The 20,434-nt window shown below is 45.1% G+C and overlaps 1 protein-coding gene across 2 annotated transcripts in view; it reads left to right on the forward strand.

Annotated features, from left to right (window-relative positions):
* LOC118100228 (disintegrin and metalloproteinase domain-containing protein 12) overlaps nucleotides 1-20,190 on the forward strand; it is a 78,932-nt gene extending 58,742 nt beyond the window's left edge. Inside the window, exons 12-23 of one of the 2 annotated variants that reach the window (XM_035145088.2) lie at nucleotides 3,651-3,828; nucleotides 6,380-6,469; nucleotides 6,620-6,815; nucleotides 6,903-7,011; nucleotides 7,971-8,169; nucleotides 9,553-9,630; nucleotides 11,115-11,223; nucleotides 11,874-12,009; nucleotides 12,278-12,281; nucleotides 13,477-13,737; nucleotides 17,568-17,749; nucleotides 18,367-20,190. In XM_035145088.2, coding sequence (XP_035000979.1) covers nucleotides 3,651-3,828; nucleotides 6,380-6,469; nucleotides 6,620-6,815; nucleotides 6,903-7,011; nucleotides 7,971-8,169; nucleotides 9,553-9,630; nucleotides 11,115-11,223; nucleotides 11,874-12,009; nucleotides 12,278-12,281; nucleotides 13,477-13,737; nucleotides 17,568-17,749; nucleotides 18,367-18,436 — 1,612 coding nt within the window. In that variant the 3' untranslated portion in view covers nucleotides 18,437-20,190. Of the gene's footprint in view, nucleotides 1-3,650; nucleotides 3,829-6,379; nucleotides 6,470-6,619; nucleotides 6,816-6,902; nucleotides 7,012-7,970; nucleotides 8,170-9,552; nucleotides 9,631-11,114; nucleotides 11,224-11,873; nucleotides 12,010-12,277; nucleotides 12,393-13,476; nucleotides 13,738-17,567; nucleotides 17,750-18,366 lie in introns of both variants that reach the window. The other variant, XM_035145086.2, reaches the window with a different exon arrangement.
* The last annotated feature ends 244 nt before the right edge of the window (nucleotides 20,191-20,434 follow it).

Consider the following 20,434-nt stretch of genomic DNA (forward strand, 5'->3'; position numbering starts at 1 on the left):
AAAAAGCTTTGGCAGAGGCATCATTGGAAAGGCCAGCAGACCTGATTCATGGCCTGATCAGCGTTTAATGGTTGAAAGGATGTGACATAAACTGGCTGTGTAGGAAATGCTGGATGGGTTTCCTGTGTGTTCTGTGTGATCTGAGCCACAAGGACCGAGGAGGAGAGAGAGCTCTGCCCAGCTTAGCGCAGTCTAATTGCTGGTGAAATAATGTTTGGATTTACGGTTTGCAGCAACGTCATATTTAAATGTGACCTTCATGAGTCGGTAATGCAACATTTTAACAAGCGCTTGTTTTATAACTGAAGCTAGACGGTGCTGACAGCTTCATATATGTTTAGTAGAGCAAACTTTTGATCCAACACAAATCTTTTACTTCATAAAGTGTAATGTTTTTGTTTTTTTACTTTGCATGCTCGTGTGAGTGGCATCAAGCTGTGCAGGACGTTCTCTGGATCTTTAGACAAAGCATTCGTGTTCTGAATAAGTCCGGACATTTTCCTGACATTTTCCTGCCAGTCCCCTCGTAATCTGCCTGGAAAATGTCTAAATGTTCTTTATATGTGAAAGGCAAACTCTAGAAAATGTCAGGACCCAATTATCCGTTGATTTTCCGCAGTGCAAGGCCAAAGGATAGTAGAGACAGACAGAAATATACGTTATCTTGGCTGTGAACTGTGTGCGATCAATCCTTTGTAAATGTTTATACTAACGATAACTTTAATGTGGGTTACCTGTCACAGTCCATCTGCCCTCCTGTCAAAGCAGTGGGGCTGTGAGACGTTTGAAAGACTCCAGCTCTTTAGTGTTATCGCTACCAGGAGAGGGGGAGATCATAGAGGCCTGTAATAGATCTGGGAATGGTTTCTTATCACCAGACCTCCCACTGATCCATTCAAGCCTTGTTTGGCCATCGCTGGGGCTTAGTCGCAGTGATTGCTTTGTACACTCTATCAACCATCAACTGCAGCACCTCTGCGGCTCAGGAGCCAACCGTCACACACGGGCTGTGGGTTAGAGACGAAGAAAAGAACACGGCGCAGAGACGAATTGATCCCGTAATGGCACTGGAGCACGACCAGTTGGAAAACAATGCCGCAGTGTTAGACGGAACAAAGAGCAGGGTTTTTTTTTTAAGTGACCAAGCTGAGGTGAACACGGCTCATCCTTTGTGAAACCCTGGAGCACGATGAGAAGGTCACTGGGTCATACCGGGTCTTTTAGCTTTTGAGGAGGGGGCCCAGACTCCCTCGGGATGAGTGGTTGTCTAGAGTGTCTTGAGCGTGCCATGAGCCCCAGATGTGCACACCATGACTGGCCCTGGCACAGCTTTGCTAGCCCTGGGGACTGCAGCTGCGAAATGCCATTGACTGTAATTCATCGGAGCCTCTGCCTTTTCACAGTCATTATTCCTCCTCCCACCCCCAGACTGTTTGCAGGGTAGACCAATTATTTCTGTATGGCCTCTCATAAAGAACAGCTGGATCCCCAACTGCTCATGTATCTCAGAGTTACCAGAAAAGAAGAAAAAGAAACAAGGATGTGAGTGTTTGTCATGCATTGCAGCATGGCCCGGTAACTGAAGAGCAGGGCTGAGTTCATGGAAATTGAATGAATGCAGAAAATGAGCATGTGCAACATGAGCAAGCAATTTTGGCTCGGGCTTTGGGGGCAAAGAGAAAATCAACAACAGCAGTGGCCGAGGAAGTGGCCTGCCTGTTGAGCAGCAGCCTCTGACAGCTGTTCATCGTGGAGGGATCACCCGAGGTGCTCGGACAGGAGGAGGAGAACAAGAGGATGCAATTATTGCAGTTTTTCCTTTTTGCTCTTTCCCTATGACATTTCACTTCACCACAAATCCACGGTGCTCTTTCTCTTTAATCCAGATCTTTTTCCAGGTCCCCCACGCCTTCACCTAACACAACCTCTGGATAGTATTGACGTGCGCGAGCAGCGGGGCTGTGTGCTTGGGGTGGTGGTGGATGTGGGGAGGGAGGTCAGCAGCAGGAGTGGATGTAAACTGCCTCCGCACATGATGGAAATCAAACGCAAGCTGAGAATGAGGTCATGTCAAAACATTCACAGAGTGTCATGACATATTTAGAGCCGTATTAGATGTGAAACCTAATCAGGGAAAAAACACAGTTTGCTGCCTCCTTCTCGGAAAAAGGAAAGACTCCAAAGAGAGAGCGGTTATTTCACAGCTCATATGTCAGTACAGTCCGTGGCTCGCAGCTGAAAACAAACTTCGCCACGTTTAAACTCAGGTTCCGCTCACATAAACACCTCATTGAGATGCGTTTATCGAGGCCGCTACGAACAATTTCGCGGCCGTGTGACCCCCCCTCTGTGCCAAAGCAGCTTGGGCTGAAAATGAACTGCACCTTATGCACAAGCTCCTCTTGAGGTCTTCGCCTTGAATGATTTGTCAGACCCTGACATGTTTGCTGGAGGCAAAGGCTGAAAACTAACTAGTCAATTTCCAGCGCTGTCATTCTTTTGGAAACGACATTATGCAGTGAGTACGTGGAACATGTTTGATTTACTCTGTTGACAGTTTGCTTATCTGGACTTCCCTTTCTCCTGACAACCATCTGTTGGGAGGGTTGCGGGTGCTGTTGGCGGGTGCATGCTCGGTTTATTTATTATCCCGACTGCAGCAGCGTTTCGCAGCTCTCCCCGCTGCGACAGGGAAAGTCTCGCTGACCCACGCTCAGGAAAGAGAGTGAGCCGTTCGAGCCCACGTGGACCAGACAGGCAAGTGGGCACAGCAGAGGCAGAAGTGTAAAATCCAAATCGATGGTGTACCAGACATGTATTACAAAGAAAACATGAGGGCATGTTAGTAGTCCTGGATCTCCCACTTGCTGTCTCGCACTCATCGATGCTCACAGAGATGAGCAGGGATGTAAGTGTGAATATCAAATTACAGATTCACCCATTCTGGCCGTGTTGGATTTTCTGGTGTGGGTGGAGGTATTAAAAACCTCATATGGTGCTTTTTTTTATGAACAGACACATAGGGAACAAGATACAATCTGCACACACACACACACACACACACACACACACACACACACACACACACACACACACGCACACACGCACGCACACAGTCATCTGAGGTACTATATTATCACAGAAAAGCTCAATAAAGCCACATGAGGTCTGTAACAAAGCTTTTGGCAGACACAACCCTGGGATGTGTGCTTTCCCCATCCAGCAGACCACCCTCTCCGTCTGCTCCAAAAACAATATTAAAAACACACAATCCCCCATTTCAGCCAAATTTATGGGTGTTGCAAGTCTTGCAAAGGAAGCACTTTTTGTTATGAGTTTTTTACGATTCCCTGTCTCATAAAATACGTCTTATCAGATCCCCGTCTCTCTCTCTCTCTCTCTCTCTCTCTCTCTCTCTCTCTCTGTCCCTCTGTCTCCGTGGAGGGAGAAGTCGTGGCTGGGGCCGTCGCATGCTGATGGAGCTTTGGAGAGATTGTCGATCTCGAGGGCTTGATTGATTTTGTGATTAGCAGCAATTAGCTCTGATTACATCAGACTGAAGAGGGCCCTTGTGGGTAACACACAGCCCCCCCACCCCACCCCAGCCCTCACTGTTTTTGTCACTCACAAGCAGTTTCTGTCCCTCACAGGTATCCGTTCCCGACAGTGTTCAGCAGCTGCAGCAAGAAGGACCTGACAGCCAGCTTTGAGAAAGGCGTCGGGATGTGTCTGTTCAACATGCCGGAGGTCAAGGTGCTCTACGGCGGGCAGAAATGTGGCAACGGCTACGTGGAGGAGGGGGAGGAGTGCGACTGCGGGGAGCTGGAGGTGAGAGCGTGATATAGGTCAGGGTAAACAAACTGTGTTTTTATCTCCAGACCCCCTGCAGTTCTTCAGCATTCTTCTTTTACTGCCAAAATTAAAGTCTCCTCTATAACTACTCCCCATGAATCATTTTTAATTATATGTGAGGAATGAAACAAGCACTGCTGGTCCCGTTTTAGTTTGAAAAGAGTTTTAGGGCACGGCCACTATACACAAACGAGCCTTCGTCCCCTGCTCACTTCCAATCAGCACGATTTAGGAGATTTAGGAGCATGGCTTCACGTGAACTCAACCTTGGTGAATTTTGACCCACGATGTTCGCTTCACATTGATATGTGAAGATATGTTATGTGATATGTGAAAATATGTTATGTGAAGATATGATATGTGAAGCACAGATATGCGTGTTTGTAAGAGGAGGATTAAAACTTATACCAAAATCCTTTTTTCAAAAAATGCAGTAGCATGGATGTAGCCTTGTAGTCTTGGCACAAACTAACATTTACAAAGCTGACGACACTAAGCCCTCTTCTTACAAACACAGTGTTCAGAAAATGACCTTAAAGATAAGAGCGTACATTTATGCATTCTCCACACTGAGGAGGTGTTTGTGAGGAGGGACGTTGTCTGATCGTGGTACAATTCACTGAGTGGAAAACATCGCTGACAGCTTCACCCTGTCATCTGCTGAATTATTTAAGCCAATGTGCATCGGCATGCACATACGTAATGCTGGCACAAGTTGCCAACAGCTCCGACCGCAGGATGATAAAACGGTTAGTCTTGATGCAGCTGACAATCAGAGCAGAGGCAGGCGGACGTCAGCAGAAGTATGAGACGTCCATTATGATTTGGAAGGATATTTTGAATTACATAATAGCCTACGTGAGCGAGCGCTTTGTTGTTGGGTTTTTTTTCTTCTCCATTTGTTTACACCTTACTGCCCAGCGAGTCTTTCTGGGAGCTGTTCAGGCTTCAGCCAGGGTCGAGCTGAAAGTGGCCTTGCCCCTCAAAACAAAGCACCGACTCAACCCCCGCAGGCCCGAGCCAGCAGCCATAATAACGCTCTCCGCAGAGCCGAGCAGCGGCGGGCCAACTCGAGCCAGATCAGAGTGCTCAGACAGCACCTCTCTCCACCATTAAAAATCCTCATTAAAAAAAAAACCCCGCCTGGGTTCCATTCCTCACAATCACAGGCTACTTCTTTTCAGTGCGACTCCTCCGCCCCCTTTGGCCCCAGGGACCCTGGGAAAGGCCCTTAATGGTTTTCAGGCTGAAAGAAGTTCTGGAAGGCCCATCATGTCGGCCGTGTCCCCTGCCAGGTCCATCCATCTACTTCCTCCCAAGTCTTACTTCACTCAGCTGTACAGTGTGTTCAGATCTTAATGGCAAGAGGGGGAGAGCCGGGGCCTCGGGGTCCAGTCAGGCCGCCTCTGTGTGAGATCATACATGTACAAGCAGACATACACATTTAATACCCCGAGCCTTGATTGAGTGCTCGCTTCCATCTACTTCACAAGGTGGAGAGCTGCTGATTGGTTCAGGGCTCTACTCACGACAATGGCTAACATGAACCAGATGGGCGAATGGAGGAGAAACGTTACAGGGATGGTTCAGATCCAGTTTGTCTCCCTCTACATCACAAACAGGACAAGAGTATCTTAACATCTGGTTAATCCTGTTGTCGCTATGCAGAATAATCTCATCAACCCACCTCTCACATTTAATATCAAACTTCAAGGTGTTGATTTCCCTCAGAGATATTCAATCTGTGTTTTGGCTCAAGTTTAAAAGAAACGGCTGCGAAAGGCTGATTGTGACGCTAATATTCCAGAGAACTATTAAGATGAAACGAAATCCTGTTTTGTGCGCCGGTTGTGCACGTCCTCAGAAATGAATTCAACGTGATACGCAATACAACCTGAAGGTGTAGCTCCTCCCGCTAATGTAAAAAAAAAAGCAGAAGAATTAGATTCTTCTTTTCAGATACTTTAGGATCTGATCATCAACATTTACCACAATCTGGTTTCAGGAACCTTCCTCTTGGATTTCTGAATTTTCACTGGTTATATCAATTCTGTTTTACCAGTTCTTAGGTCAGGTTGTTCGACGTGGAGGATTGACTTTTATATTACTTAATAAAAAAAAACTCTTGCTTACCTAACTGCCAAGACTCGGCACAATATCTCAGTTACACAATATTCTGCTTATTTATAAAAGGGATTTTATGCCCTTTTCTTTCCTCTTATCCCCGTTTTTCTATTTCCTTCCACCATCCAGCTCACAGCTACAGGGGGTTTGAATGAGCTTGTAAGTCCTGTCAGATGGAAACGTTGTTGTTTTTAGAGAACTAGAAACTGCTGTTTGCTTTCCTCTGCCAGTTTTTGTTTTTTAAGTTGCTGCAGAACACACTCCTGCTAGGTTTGCATTCCTTCTGCTAACACGGTCTGAGCATTACCTCCGAGGTGAAATACGATCACTTTATGTTGAGTTACATTTTCTTTTAACTTTTTAACGACTTTTTTTTCCCCTTTTACATTCTTTGCATCTGAAGGAATGTGTGAATCCCTGCTGCAACGCCACTACCTGCACTCTGAAGGAAGATGCGGTCTGTGCACACGGACAGTGCTGCCAGGACTGTCAGGTAGGAACTGACTCATCAGCCATGACAACTGACCAACTGACATTTTCCCTGATCATCCTGGATCTTAAATCAGCACCAATAATGACATTTCGCAGATCTCACTGCATATTCGTCTAAGCTTCCTTCGTGTCTGTGTATTTCTGAGTGTAGCTGAAACTAGCGGGCACCCCCTGCCGTGAGTCCAGTAACTCCTGTGACCTGCCTGAATTCTGCACCGGCGCCGGGCCTCACTGCCCCTCCAACGTCTACCTGCACGACGGCCACGCCTGCCACAACGTGGACGGCAACTGTTACAACGGCATCTGCCAGACCCATGAGCAGCAGTGCATCACACTGTGGGGGCCAGGTACATGAGGAAGGCCAGGTCGCTGGCTCATGTCGGTAGTTCAGCAACGGCAGCCATGTTTAAAATGGGTTTCATTGTGTGTTGTAGGGGCCAAGCCAGCCCCGGGCATCTGCTTTGAAAAGGTCAACTCAGCAGGGGACCCCTACGGCAACTGTGGGAAGGACTCCAAAGGCTCCTTTGCCAAATGTGAAGCACGGTATGTCCTCGTGTCTCCATGGAAACCACAGACTGTATATAAAGCTCCACAAAAGTGAATCCACACCAAAGCGTCTCGATCGCCCTCTGGTGGCTGGCGGCAGTATATGTAAATTTGGTTTATTACCAAATTAAAAAGTCAAAGTACAAGTCAAATAAGTTTGGTTGTAATTAGCTATTTGATGTGGAAACTCCATGATGAACAGCACGTGTATCGGCAGGACCCCACCACGACTCCATCCCCCCCTCGTCGCTATTGCACAGATTCTGTCTCAAAATGACGTCTCAAGATGGCGGCGTTCGTTTCCAGGATATTTTGGCTTCATTCCTGCATAGTGGGAGGAAGTGGAGACGTGTTGTCCACCTTTATATTCAGTCTGTGATAGAAACCAATGAATGCAAATGATTGAATGTCAATTTTGAAATGCAGTGAATGGTTCATACTGACTTTTCTATGGCTAAACTGAAATGTACGTCAATGAATAAAACAATCAGCTGATTTATCGATTAGATATTTACGTAAATTTAAAAAGCTGAATTGGTTCCAGCTTCGGAAATGTGACAATTTGTTTCACGTTTCTTTTTTTACATAATTTTAAACTGCACATTTACGAGCTAATGGACTCTTTCCTGCATAAAACCACATCGGGCTCTGCCGACTTGGAATGGTCTTTTTGACAGACTAAACTTTCCCCCCCCAAAAAAAACCTTGACACATGAAATAATGAACATGATCATTAGCTGCAGTGCTGATTGCAGGTTTCAGAGTCACTTGGTGCAGGGGAGCAAGTTGGAAAACCTCTCAGGTTGTGCTCTGAAAACAGCAAACAAGCTGCCTCCTCCGCGTTTTCGCTTAATTGGACAGAAAAGAGCGAGAGCAAAAATAATTTCATACACATGCATTTTGGGAAACGGCGAAATGTTATTCAATTACCACATTGTTTTTCTCCCTGTTTACAGAGACGCTAAATGCGGCAAAATCCAGTGTCAAGGAGGAGCTAACCGCCCAGTAATTGGCACCAATGCTGTTTCCATAGAGACAAACATACCCTTGCAGGCGGGGGGAAGGATACTGTGCCGGGGTACGCACGTCTACCTCGGGGATGACATGCCCGACCCCGGCCTGGTGCTGACGGGCACAAAGTGTGGAGATGGACTGGTGAGAGCTGACAGCTGGTGTACACACACACATCAGACCAGCATGCAACTGATGCATTAGCGGTGATGGAACTAGTACGTTTACTCAAGTCGTGTAATAAAGCTCAGTGCTCAGTGCGTCAATACATCTACTGTTCTGCATTTCAGAGTAAAATGTTCTTGCTACTTAGCTTATTTAGTTTTCATGTTGTGGATTAAGATTTCACATGGAAAACATATAAGCAGTATGTAAGATTTAATGCATTGATATACTCCAGATGAATTGATCTCGGTCCCTGACTGGCTGAGGGAAATTGTTGTTCGCACGATCCTGTTTAAATCATCCTTAAATGAAAACCATAACAGCCAGATCATTATTTTTGTACCGGAACTCTTCGGCTTTATTACATTGTAACGCTCATGATGACATCATCCTGTGACATTATGTGCAGTGCAAAACGTGTTGATAACGTGTGGTGGCGCCAATTAGTGGCAGGAGAGGAGCAGAAGCAGAGAAAAATGGACCAAAACTATTAATATCACAGTAGCTAAAATACCAATCCAGGCACTGACGGACCATTTCCATTGCAGAGTTAATACTCATTTTAATATAGAATCAGCCACAACATTAAAAGCTTATTATACCAAATGTCATATTAATCAAAGTACCCTGTGATTAGCAACTGACCTGCTCTTTCGTATCAGTCTTTCCATTTAATGTCTTCTTTTAGGCAACTTTGAAAGCAGGAGTGTATTTGTACTGCAGTATTTTCTTCACATTATAGTATTGCTGCTCTACTTATGATAGTGGTGGTTGTAGCTCAATCATAGCACAATCTGAAGGTCCTGCCCAAATACTGGGAAATAAAGAGAGGAAAAAGTGATGCGGAGTGAGAGGTTCTTCGGGGTGTGTCCTCTTGTCCTCTCAGACTCAGACACTCCACCGATCTGCCGTTATTCACTCTATTTGGCATCGTCCAGTGCTCGTCAATTTAGCCACTGGTCACTTCAATGATACCGTTTCTCCATTTAGTCTAATTTACTTCTCTTAACAAGGATCCAGCCTCATCTGTCAAGTGCGCTGGCGTTCCACTGCACCTTCTGCTGCCAAGCTCATCTTCACACACACACACACACACACACACACACACACACACACACACACACACACACACACACACACACACACACACACACACACACACAGCATGGATCCCTTTGGGTGTCTTTAAGGAGCGAACTTTTAAAACATCAGCTTTATTATATTCTTGAAAAACCCCGTCTTCCAAGCTGCGCTGTTTTATACCTGAAGTGGTCTCCTCCTAAAACATTAAAGGCCTGAGAATATTACTGACACGCTCTTTGAGCTCAACCTGTCAATGTTTAATGTCTTCGTCTGTCTCAGATGTGTCTGAATCGTCGGTGCCAGAACGTCAGCGTTTTCGGCGTGCACGAGTGCTCCGCCAAGTGCAGCAGTCGAGGGGTGAGTGTGGCGCCTCTCATTCTGTTTCAGGGCTGTGAAGAACAAATGTGATGGGTGTCTATCTCAAAACCCCCCCCCCCCACACACACCCAGTTTGGTTGTTTACCTAATATCTCCACTCCTCCACTTTCACACAGAAGCTGATTTTGGGCTGTAATATGTTTGAAATTCCTGGGTATAAGTTGGGCAGGGAGCCTATACAGTGCCGGGTAATCAATCATCCTGGACGCTGAAAGGTTCAATCAATTAGCTATAATGGTTTTATTTATGTTCAGCCTTGAGTGCCATTCATCATACTCTCAGGCAGTCGTCCTTGTCCCAAAAAACTGTGCTGAAATATGAAGGCCACGCTTTGTTTGGCTAAACGCTGGCTGCAGTGACACCCAGTTTGACTTTGAGCCGTTGGAGCCACGGATTTTTCTCAAACGCGTCAACGGGTGGTCCTGTTTGAGATTAAATATGTGGCTTTTGCAGCATTACCCTTAAATTCACTGGCAGCTCCCAGCGGATTTGACTGCGACTGCTTAAACTTATTTTTTTTCCTTCATCAAAGCTGCAGAGGAAACAGTTTTTTTACACGCTCCTAAAATTAAACGTTTCCAGTTATTAAACGCTCATATTTGTTTGTTTAGCTCCAATTAAGACACATCCGTAATAAAACCATGTCGCTTCCTCGCGGAGTCCGGGCATCCCAACATGCACGGATCAGATCAAGATGTTGCCTTGGAAAGAGGCCCTCACCTGCTCCATATTACCCTGCAGGGGAATCCTCTTAGACTTAGACCAGTCCTCCGATCTGCATCACAAGTATTTATTGACTGTGGCGCGTAGATCTGAAACAGCACAGGCACAAAATGAATTCACAATGATATTCAAAATCAATTCATTGTTTTCTGGAGCCAAATCACACATCGAACATTCACTGATTCCAGCTTCTCCATTTGGGCTCTTGGAAGCTGTCACTTTTTTATATTATTTTATACTAATAATTTAAGAAATAATAATTTGTTGACGCCCTCGTGAAGTCACTCAAGACTGCGTCCAGTTTCTTAAACAGAACCGTCCGTTCATCCATTGTCTTTCACTTATCCGAGCTCCCTCCTGCGAGTTCTACCCAGGGGTCTCCTCCGGGTTGGATGGGAAATTGTTATGTATTTCCATTTCACCTCTTCATCAGCTTCATCAGGAGGAACATTCAGACTCACTGTGTCACTTCTCGCGTGTGTTTTCATGACCAAACAGAGTTTAGAGACCAGACATCTCAAACAGATTGTCTCTCTATTATTCTTTCAGTGTGTATGCGTGTTTTTTTTGTTTTTTTTACTTCTTTGGCCCCTTAAAGCACTCGTGTCGTCTGAACTTGTGTAAGCACTGGAGCTTGACTAGTGCAGAAGCTGCATGTTATAGGAGTGCGGTGTGGTGTATTGAAACATATTATATTATATTATATTATATATATTACATGTCCTTTTCATATACTCCAGGTGTGCAACAACAACAAGAACTGTCACTGCGAGGCTCACTGGGCGCCTCCGTTCTGTGACAAGGCAGGTTTGGGGGGGAGCGTGGACAGTGGCCCCATCAGATTAGCAGGTAAAGTACATGGAATGGCTGAGTTATTGTAGTTTGGGTCGTGCAGGTCGTTTGCACAGAACGTTAGAGCTTTTCATCGAAGATATATCCCTGACCCCAGACTCAAACTAAATCTCAGAAATCCTGAGGCATTTTTATTTTTTTGTTTTAAGGAGGAAAGTACTTGAAAGAATCCTCAAAGTTTGCAGATCAGAGAGCAAAACTTTAACGACTGAAAGACAAATCGGACACAAATCAGTCTAAGATGACGTCAGGTTCACTGCTCGAGCACCAATCTCTCAGCCACAGCATCAGCTAATATCTGACGACAAGTTAGCCTGTAACTGGAGACAAGAAATGCAATTATAAAAGCGCAAGTACAAGATCTAGTTGAAGGCTGAAGTAGAGTTAAATGTTTTATTTTGTTTTTTAAAGGCGTTTACTCGGATATCTAGCGGCAGTTTGTTCCACAAGTGTAACATACAAAATCTGCATCTCCGATTTTCTTTCAGCTGTTTGGCTTTCAGCATGTATCGAATGTTTCTTCACACAAATCACAAACAGTGGTACTTTTGGAAGGCATTTTAGGTCCAGATGATATTTTGGTTTATCTCACTTAACAGCTATCTGTGTATATGTCTATAGAGATTTCTGTGTGTATTTCTACACAGACCACAGGGGTTTGACAGTTGGCATCCTGGTGGCTCTCCTCACTGTCCTGAGCGCTGGTCTGATCGTCTGCATCAAGAGGAAAACTCTGCTCGGCCTCCTGCTCACCAGCAAGAAGAACCCACTCGAGAAGCTCAGGTGATTTTTTTTTCACAATGTGATTTTCCAATCTCAAAGTTTTATATTTTAACGTTGCAGTGAAAATGCAACAGAAAAAAAAAGAAAAAAGCTGTGACGGATGCTGCTGAGCGGGAGCATTTTTACAGCTGGTCACACTGTGAAGTCAATTACTGTGAATAATTTGTTTTGATTTTATAATTTGAAATAAATTAGCTTTGTAACTGATGTATTGCTAATGTGATAAAGTTTGTAATTAGCAATATGGGATTTCTACTTTCTATTCCAGATCGGTGAGTGCAGCAGTCGGCGGATCATCCGCTCCGAACCAGCCTCCGTCAGCGTGCGCGACATCCGCGCCAGGACCGGCCCCGCCACTGACGCACAGCGCCGCCATCTTTAAGGTCACTACAGATCACACGTCTTTGCTTGAGAGGGACTTTTGTACAGTGTGTGAGAATCGAACACACGGGGGGGGGGAGCACCAGCGGATGTGTTCTCTCTGGAATGTCGCAGCTGTTTCTACGGCACAAATCCTTCTCGGCAGGATTGACGTGTTGCTTTCACACAAGCGGCAGCTCATTCAAATCCAATTAAATCATCCACCTCTGTGTGGACATGTGGAGGAGGTGGTGAAAGCGGAGCCGTGCTGAGCCGTGTGTTCCGCGACACTTGAATACATTTCTTGTCATTGAAAGCTGCCTGTTAAAGGAGGAATTGGTAAAAATCTGCGCCTTTTCCCCCACATGATCACTTGAGATATAAAATCATCCTGTCACTGATAATTGCACAACAGAGCAGAGGAACGTTGCTGTAATGGCTCGTGTGCCCGCATCACTGTGCGCCTTAACTACTCCATTACTGCCCTGACATACTTTGTAATGGAAAGTGACCTGTGATCGATTGGGTTCGGTTTGTGCCGAAATGAGACGAGCGTCGTCTGAATTGACATTTGTGCTGCAGGGGTGGCACACGAGCGAAGGCCGGCTGTGGTGCGGGGACCATGGGATTGGTGTTTCCAGTTAGTGCCATGTGGTTTCCATTTGGGTTCAGTGGTAAGAAGAGAAAGGATGTAAGGCTGTTTGATGTAAGCACAGTGCAGGTGAGGTCATTTTCCAGTTGTCGGGAGCTGTGTTAAACCACTGCATGTGTGTATTGTTTTGTTTTTTTTGAGCTGTGCACATCTGGCTGCGTCTAAATACCAGGGTGATTCTTATTTTGGCTCAGTGTTATGTCTGATCTGTTTCAGTGGGAGTTTGTATGCCTTCTTCAGCTCATGGCACAGTCCTGGTGTTTTACTTTGATGGGTTACTTAGGGAGGACTTGGGGAATAGTGAGCATTAAGGGAGCGTTTGATTTATGCCTCCTTGACAGCATCAGGAAGAACGGCGGAGGAAGAGGAGGAGGTTAACATGACTGTTTCTGATAGGAAGCAGACGGATCCTCCTCTGACTGACTCCTCTGGTTCTGTCTTTCATCTCTCTGCAGCCTCCTCACCGGGGCCCGGAGGCGGCGCTCGCACCAGCACCTTACCCCTCCCACAACCTGCGCCGGCTGCCCCAGTGCCCTCCCATTCACCTCAGCCACCCCGTCCCCCTGGCTCTCACCGTGACCCTGACCCCCGGGCCTGGGCAGCTGAGACCTCTGGTGCCTCCGCCTCACCGAGCCCATCCGCCACACGCCCACGTCGCACCCAGGGGGGCGTCGTTCCGCACGGCGCCGCGCCACAACTCCTGCAGGATGGTCATGGTGAGTGTGCCCCCCGATCGCTTAGTTGGAAACATTTTATTTCATGATGTTGCTCGCTGCAGCTCCTCTGCTGGCTTCTGGGAGCTTTTACCCACCGCTGCCGCTTATAACGCCAAACCAGGGAGATGATGTCGTCCGCTCCACCTTCACACGGTTATTGTGATGTCAACTGCTTTCATGGTTCTTTTGTGTCCTATAAAAGTATATGCATGTTGACAGTTGTGCACAGTCCCATAAAATAACGAGGTTAACCCAGGAGCCAGCGTCATCCGAGCGAGACTTCAATTCTACAATACAAACCACCACATAAATAATGAAAAGCGCAGGCAGGCTTGCAGAGGGAAGGGGGGGGTTGGGATGAAACGGCAACAGTGTGTCCAAATATCGCAGGGTGATAAAGTCGCAGCCACTGTTATTCCGTGGAGTTTAGTTATAGCGTCGCGGGCTGTCAAAGTTGAGACGAGGAGAAAGCAGTGAGGCTCCTGGTGTTAAATCCCTCGCACTCAGTGATTCTCAAAGTCTCTTATTTCCCTTTGATCGAGTTTGACTTTTACTCTGGAGGGGCCAGGGGGGGGCGGGGGGAGAAAGAGAGAGGGATGAAAAGGCAGAAAGACAAAGTGATGAAGGGACAGAGGGCGGCTTGAGATAATGAGCGATAGAGTTGATTTATCGAAGATGATGAATATGTACATTTTATATCGCGATTCTTCTTCCAGATTTTGTTGCGTAAATTCAATACCTTTTGGTTTAATTAGTCTGGGTCTGACAAAATATCTGAACTCGGTTTCGGGGGAAACTGTGAAGATAAGTATATATCCAGGGGTGACTGAGAGGTAGAGAGGCTCATCCACTGACCAGAAGGTCTATGGTTCGACCCCCAGCTCCTCCAGTATCAATATGTCAGTATTCTCAATCTAAAGTGTCCCTGGCAAGATACTGATCCCCAGATTCCCCCTGACGGCTCTGCCAATAGTGTGTGAGTTATAGAATAGGCTATGAATACAGAAATATATAGAAAAGTGTACATGTATATGCATAATATATATAGTGTGTGAATGAAACTTTAAGGAACTTTTAGTGGTCGATAAGACTGGAAAAACACTATATATACATAAATACAATCCATTTGCAGTTTTTGATTTGGCTCTGACATTTGAATTGCTTTATTGACCGATAAAACATTGATAGATTGCTCTTTTATGGAAATAATTATTAGTTGCAGGATGTGCAAACAAGCAGATGAGTGGAAACAGAGAAGGACCAAAAGTGGATGAAAGAAACGAGTTCCAGACCCAAACTCACCCGGAGCTGATTTCAATTAATGTCAGGGAGCGTGGTCTATACCCTTTGAGAACAGCAGTGAAAATGAAGCCGCAGGGGAACTGAGGTCAGAGCACCACTATCAGGCTAATTAGAGGTGTGTTAAACAGATAATGACATTTTAGTCTTGTCCATATTAATAGAGGAGGTCGCAGAGGAGACTCTGGCTTTAAAACACAACATTGCTCTGGAGCTCATAAACCTTATGGCAGCATACGGTGGATTGTGTCAGCGCTCCATAAACAGCATTAAATAATTACACTCTAATTTCCACAAAGTGTTGCCGTCATGTTGCCGTACTTGTTTGAATTTATAAGCATGATATAAAAGAATCATGAATAATAACAACACACTCTATTATAGTTAAAGTTAAGTGTTACCATGGATACCATTGTGATGTGAAGATGCCAGATTTAGCTAAAAGGCAATTTGTGAGCTGCAGTTCACAGGCAGCTTGGAAATAAATTACACACAAACAAATGAAATGACTACAACAAGGATGATGACAACAACCAGCACCACAACGACGATGACAACAACCACCACCACCACAACGATGACAACAACAACCACCACCACAACGAGGACAACAACCATCACCTCAACGACGATGACAACAACCACCACAACGATGACAACAACAACCACCACCACAACGATGACAACAACCATCACCTCAACGACGATGACAACAACAACCACCACCACAACGATGACAACAACCACCACAACGATGACAACAACCACCACCACCAAAATTATGACACACAACCACCCCACCACAACAATGACAACAACCACCACCACCACAACGATGACAACAACCACCACCACAACGATGACAACAACGATTGGACCAGATAAAATATCACCACACAAAATCAAGAAATTCCCTTTAGAAGTATGTTGCTGTAGCAGCACAGTTTCCGTGGCCATTTAAATAAAGCAGCATAGGCCTTCACTCAGGTGCTTTGTTTCCTTGCACCTGTACGGCAGGTGAGGTGCAGCAGCGGCAGCAGCTCCTGGCAGAGCTTTGACTCCTGACAAGAAGTTGATTTTTCCCTCTCAGCTGCTCCCATTTAATGTCAGAGTGTGAAACTGAAAGTGATTCCTGTTGGCAGCAGACTTCACCAGCAGTATCTTTAGCAGCTGTTTGGCAGCTCCGAGACATTGACAAAGCCTTTTCCAACACACACACACACACACACACACACACACACACAGTGAAAGCTCTCTGCTGGGGGCATGGAAGAATTTCCAATTGGATTGCTTCACCTGAAGGAGCCAGCAGGGTTTTTTCCGACAGACGTGGGTGAGATACAGGTTCGGTTTATTGTAAGTTGAAACTGCAGCAACATTTTGTGCCATAATCACCCCACAGTGTAAGACACGCTCTATTCTTCCGCCTGCATTTCACCTCACTGCCGTTTGGTACTGTTTCGGTATATCTGAGATGGGAGCTGACCCCAGCCCCCGCTGCATGATGGTCTTCAAAACTGCAGCTCGTGATGATGCTTGACCTTATGGCATAGAGGGGAGACATCTGAGATTGGACTGTGATGTTTCCTCCGACAAAGCAGAAGAGGAGGAAGTGAATGGAGACCAGATGGGGGCGAGGAAGGGGGCCTTCATCATGACCTCAGTCTTCTACAGAAGATTAAAACCACATGAGCTGCTCCTCTTGTTATAAATTGCATGGGCAGCGCTGCCCTGGCGCTTCTGGGAGGAGGACACCAGCTGCAGCAGGCCTGATCTGTTCATGGTCTGACTGTGACTGCCACCTGGTGGAGATTATTATAGTTATAATTAATATTAACAATAATAAAACTTGATTTCTATTGCACTTATTAGAAGGTTACAAAGTGCTTGAGGAAATTCATGGGATTAAAACAACGCAGAGCAAAACAAGACAAAACATATTAATAAGAAACAACTGTTGAAAATCAGGCATTAAAAAATATGTTTTCAGCAATGATTTAATAACAGGTTAAATCTAATCTCCTCTAACTCCAGAGCCTTGGGGCCCAGATGACAAAACCCTGGTCGCCCTTAGTTACCAGCCTTGACTTTCAGGAACAACTAGCAAAGTGTTGGTTGGAAGATCGTAGATTACAGTTTGGAGCACAGGGAGTTATTAGCTCTGTAATATAACTGGAGCCTGACCGTGCTGAGCTTTAAAAAGAGTCTTAAAATCCATCCCTAAATTTAACTGGAAGTCAGTGAAGGGAGGCAGGAGTTGGAGAGATATGGGACCTACTTCTGGTGTTAAAGTGTGAGCAGCAGTGTTCTGCACCACCTGAAGCTGAGACCCTGAGGACTGACTGGTACGTGTAAACAGTGCATTGCAGTAGTCCAGGCATGAGAAGACAAAGGCCAGTCTTTTCAAGGTCAGGAAAAGACCGAGCTGATTGAATGTGGTTTTATATCGTAGGTTAAAGTATTGTTTAAGCTTTATTAAGGTCAATAATAAGGTTATTCTTAGTTATTCTATTTTTATGTCTTTTTTTCAGGAGTTGGAGAAGCCCAGTCCGCCTCAGAAGCCACTTCCTGCTGATCCAAGGAGCTCCCGTCTGGTTAGGAGTCACTCAGTGGTGCAGGGCCACACTGTAGTCCAAGGGCCTCCTGCTGTTCGTGGCCCCGCACCGAAACCTGGCGTACCCAGACCTTTGCGCCCTGTCCCAAACCCCAACAGGTGAGTCCCAACCATGACAAGATCTATTTATTTTTATTGACACTGCAGGTACTCACTGTTTTTACAGAGCTCGGTGAATCTGTTTTTTCCTCATCATGCTCTAAGAACAAAATACAGATCCATCTGAAGGTCAACTCATTATAGGGCAATTTAGGTCTTTAATCTCAACTTATTTTACCTACAGTTGTTGATTCATTTGCTTTACATTAAATTGTATGTACTGTATTTATTCCCAAGGCTTTTACTTTTGCAAATTGGCAAATTTTACAGTACATTTATTTTTGTGGTATTTTCTGCCTTGAAATTAATCAATGAAGGAATCAAGTGAGTGAGTGAGTTAGTGAGAGAGAGTGAGAGAGTGAATGAATGAGCGATGGATTGATTGATTGTGTAAGCGAGTAAGCTAATGAGTGAGGAACGATGGAAGGAAGGAAGGAAGGAAATAAAGAAGTTAGAAAGTAGGAAAGTAGGGATGTAATAAGTAAGGAAAGAAGTAAGAAAAAAAGTAAGAAACAAAAAGTACGAGTGGAAGTAAAGAAGTAAGTCAGGAAGTAAAGAAGTAAGGAAGGAAGGAGGTGCCACTGAAATTCTGACTGTCACTTCTCTCCCTCTTTCAGACCCGGTCCCAAGCAGCCCCCGACACTACCAAAGCCTTGCATTGTTGCCAAAGTCAAATACAGCAGCTGAGACTTTGACCGAAAAGGGACGTTGTTGTGATGAAGACACTAAATAGAAATTGCACTATGTGGAAGCTCTGAAAACCTTTAAAAAAGAAATGAAAAGAAAAGAAGATGGTGGCTTCCCTGAGTTTTGAATCAGGAGATCTGCCGTGTTGCTTTGGTGCTCTGTCTCTGAATGGTGCTACGAGTCTGAGCTCAGGTACATGTAAAGTATTTATATTCTGTATTTATTGCCACGCAGTGCACTGTGCCAGACACTTTTACTACAACATACATTTTAAATTGTTGTTTGCATCAATTTCACTTTTTTTGTTTCCATATCAACTCATCTTTATGAAGAAGAGGGATTTTTTCTTTTAAAGCCAATGTGAAATTGTGCATAAACGTTGTTTTTTTTTGTGAAATGTGTTTTAATGAAGGGAACCTTGTTACATGATAGTTTTATTCTGCACACAGCAGGAAGAGCGTGAGTTGAGTTGAGAGAAAACTTCAGAGACACTTCTAGTTCATTATCAGCTCAATGTTTTTTTTTTCCTGGAGCTTAAACGGTCTGTGTCGCAGCCTTGAGCCGGAGAAAGGCTCGCCGCGGCCTCTGAGAAGGGACCCTCCGCCGTGGTGTTACCGCTGCAGCTCTGCAACGTGACTAAACAGCTGAAAACACTGTGTGGGAATTGGAAAAGAAGAAGAGGTGACCAGTTAGGATTGTGAAATGTCACCTGTTTGCTGTTTCCTTTGCATGGACCCCGTGAAGCTCACTCAGGGGGGGGTGCTGAGGGATGAGCTGAACGTGGAGCCGAGTTCAAGCGAGCGTTGACACCCCAGAGAGAGAGAGAGGAAGCTTTCTTTGAAGTATTGCTTCCGCTAAAGGTCAGGTGCGTTAGAATATCACCCTCCGTGCACCGGGGATCAAACCGTGGAGGACTGTCTTAAAGCTGCGGCCATGCAGGCATCACATGTAAAAAATCGGTGTGTGGCCACCGCGTCCATGTGTGGATTTTATATCTTTTATTTTTTGGGTGATGGGTTGAGGATGGATTCACTCGACCAGGACACACTGCTCCATCCTGCACCAACCAACCAATTCATCCTCTGCAGTTTTCCCTTTCACTTATTCTTTTTTTTAAACCAACTTGCATCCTAGATACAATATCCTGCGTATATCAGACGTGGAAACAGAACATTGTTTTTACAGATTTCTTGTTTTAGCAGCGTGTTCACATTCACATTGAGCAACATTTCCTTTCAGCACAGCTTCTCGCAAACATATAAACTGAAAACTGACGTCGGACTGAACTTTTCTTACTTTTGATACTTCGATTTTTTCAATGACGCACTACTTTTACATCCATGGCTTTGTTTACTTTGCTTTCTCAGTGCCATATGTGTCCATGTACTAATGAGGCCGTGTTCTGGTCCCGTCACCTGACTGTACGTCACGTGCTCGAGTGATGTGTGCTCCTTGTGCGGTGTTTTACAGGTGAACGCGTTTTTTCATAGCTTTTTTAATGACGACTGTTTGATACATCATATGTAAAGAAAACAAGTGTCTGTGTCTGATCATGGTATTTTCAACACTCGAGCAGCATTAGTAAAAAAAAAACTGTTTTTTCAAACACAGGAGAACGTTTGTGGTTTTGATTTTTGTGAAATGAAGAGATCAGCTCACCCGTCCACATGCAGCAGCTCTGCTTTGTAAGAACACAAAGAGCACTGTAAGAGTTTTAAAGTACATATCTACTAAACAAAACCTTTCTGTCAAGAGCCCCCGGCTTTTCTTTTATACTCGAGCTGAAACACAAACCCGGAGATTGAACACTGAATCACACCGTGCAAGTGTAATTGGTTTTTACCATTCAACACTGACAGTTTATCTTATTTCAATAGTCAGAGCTTTTGTCTAAGAGTAATTTGCCAAGGTCTTTGTAAGGGATTTTTAAAGAGAGGGCTTTAATTCATGCAGGTGGGATTTTGTGTTAAAAAATTATACTTTTAAGAATGTGCTGAT

The sequence above is a fragment of the Hippoglossus stenolepis genome, chromosome 21 (assembly GCF_022539355.2).
Source record: "Hippoglossus stenolepis isolate QCI-W04-F060 chromosome 21, HSTE1.2, whole genome shotgun sequence".
NCBI classification, from domain to species: Eukaryota; Metazoa; Chordata; class Actinopteri; order Pleuronectiformes; family Pleuronectidae; genus Hippoglossus; species Hippoglossus stenolepis.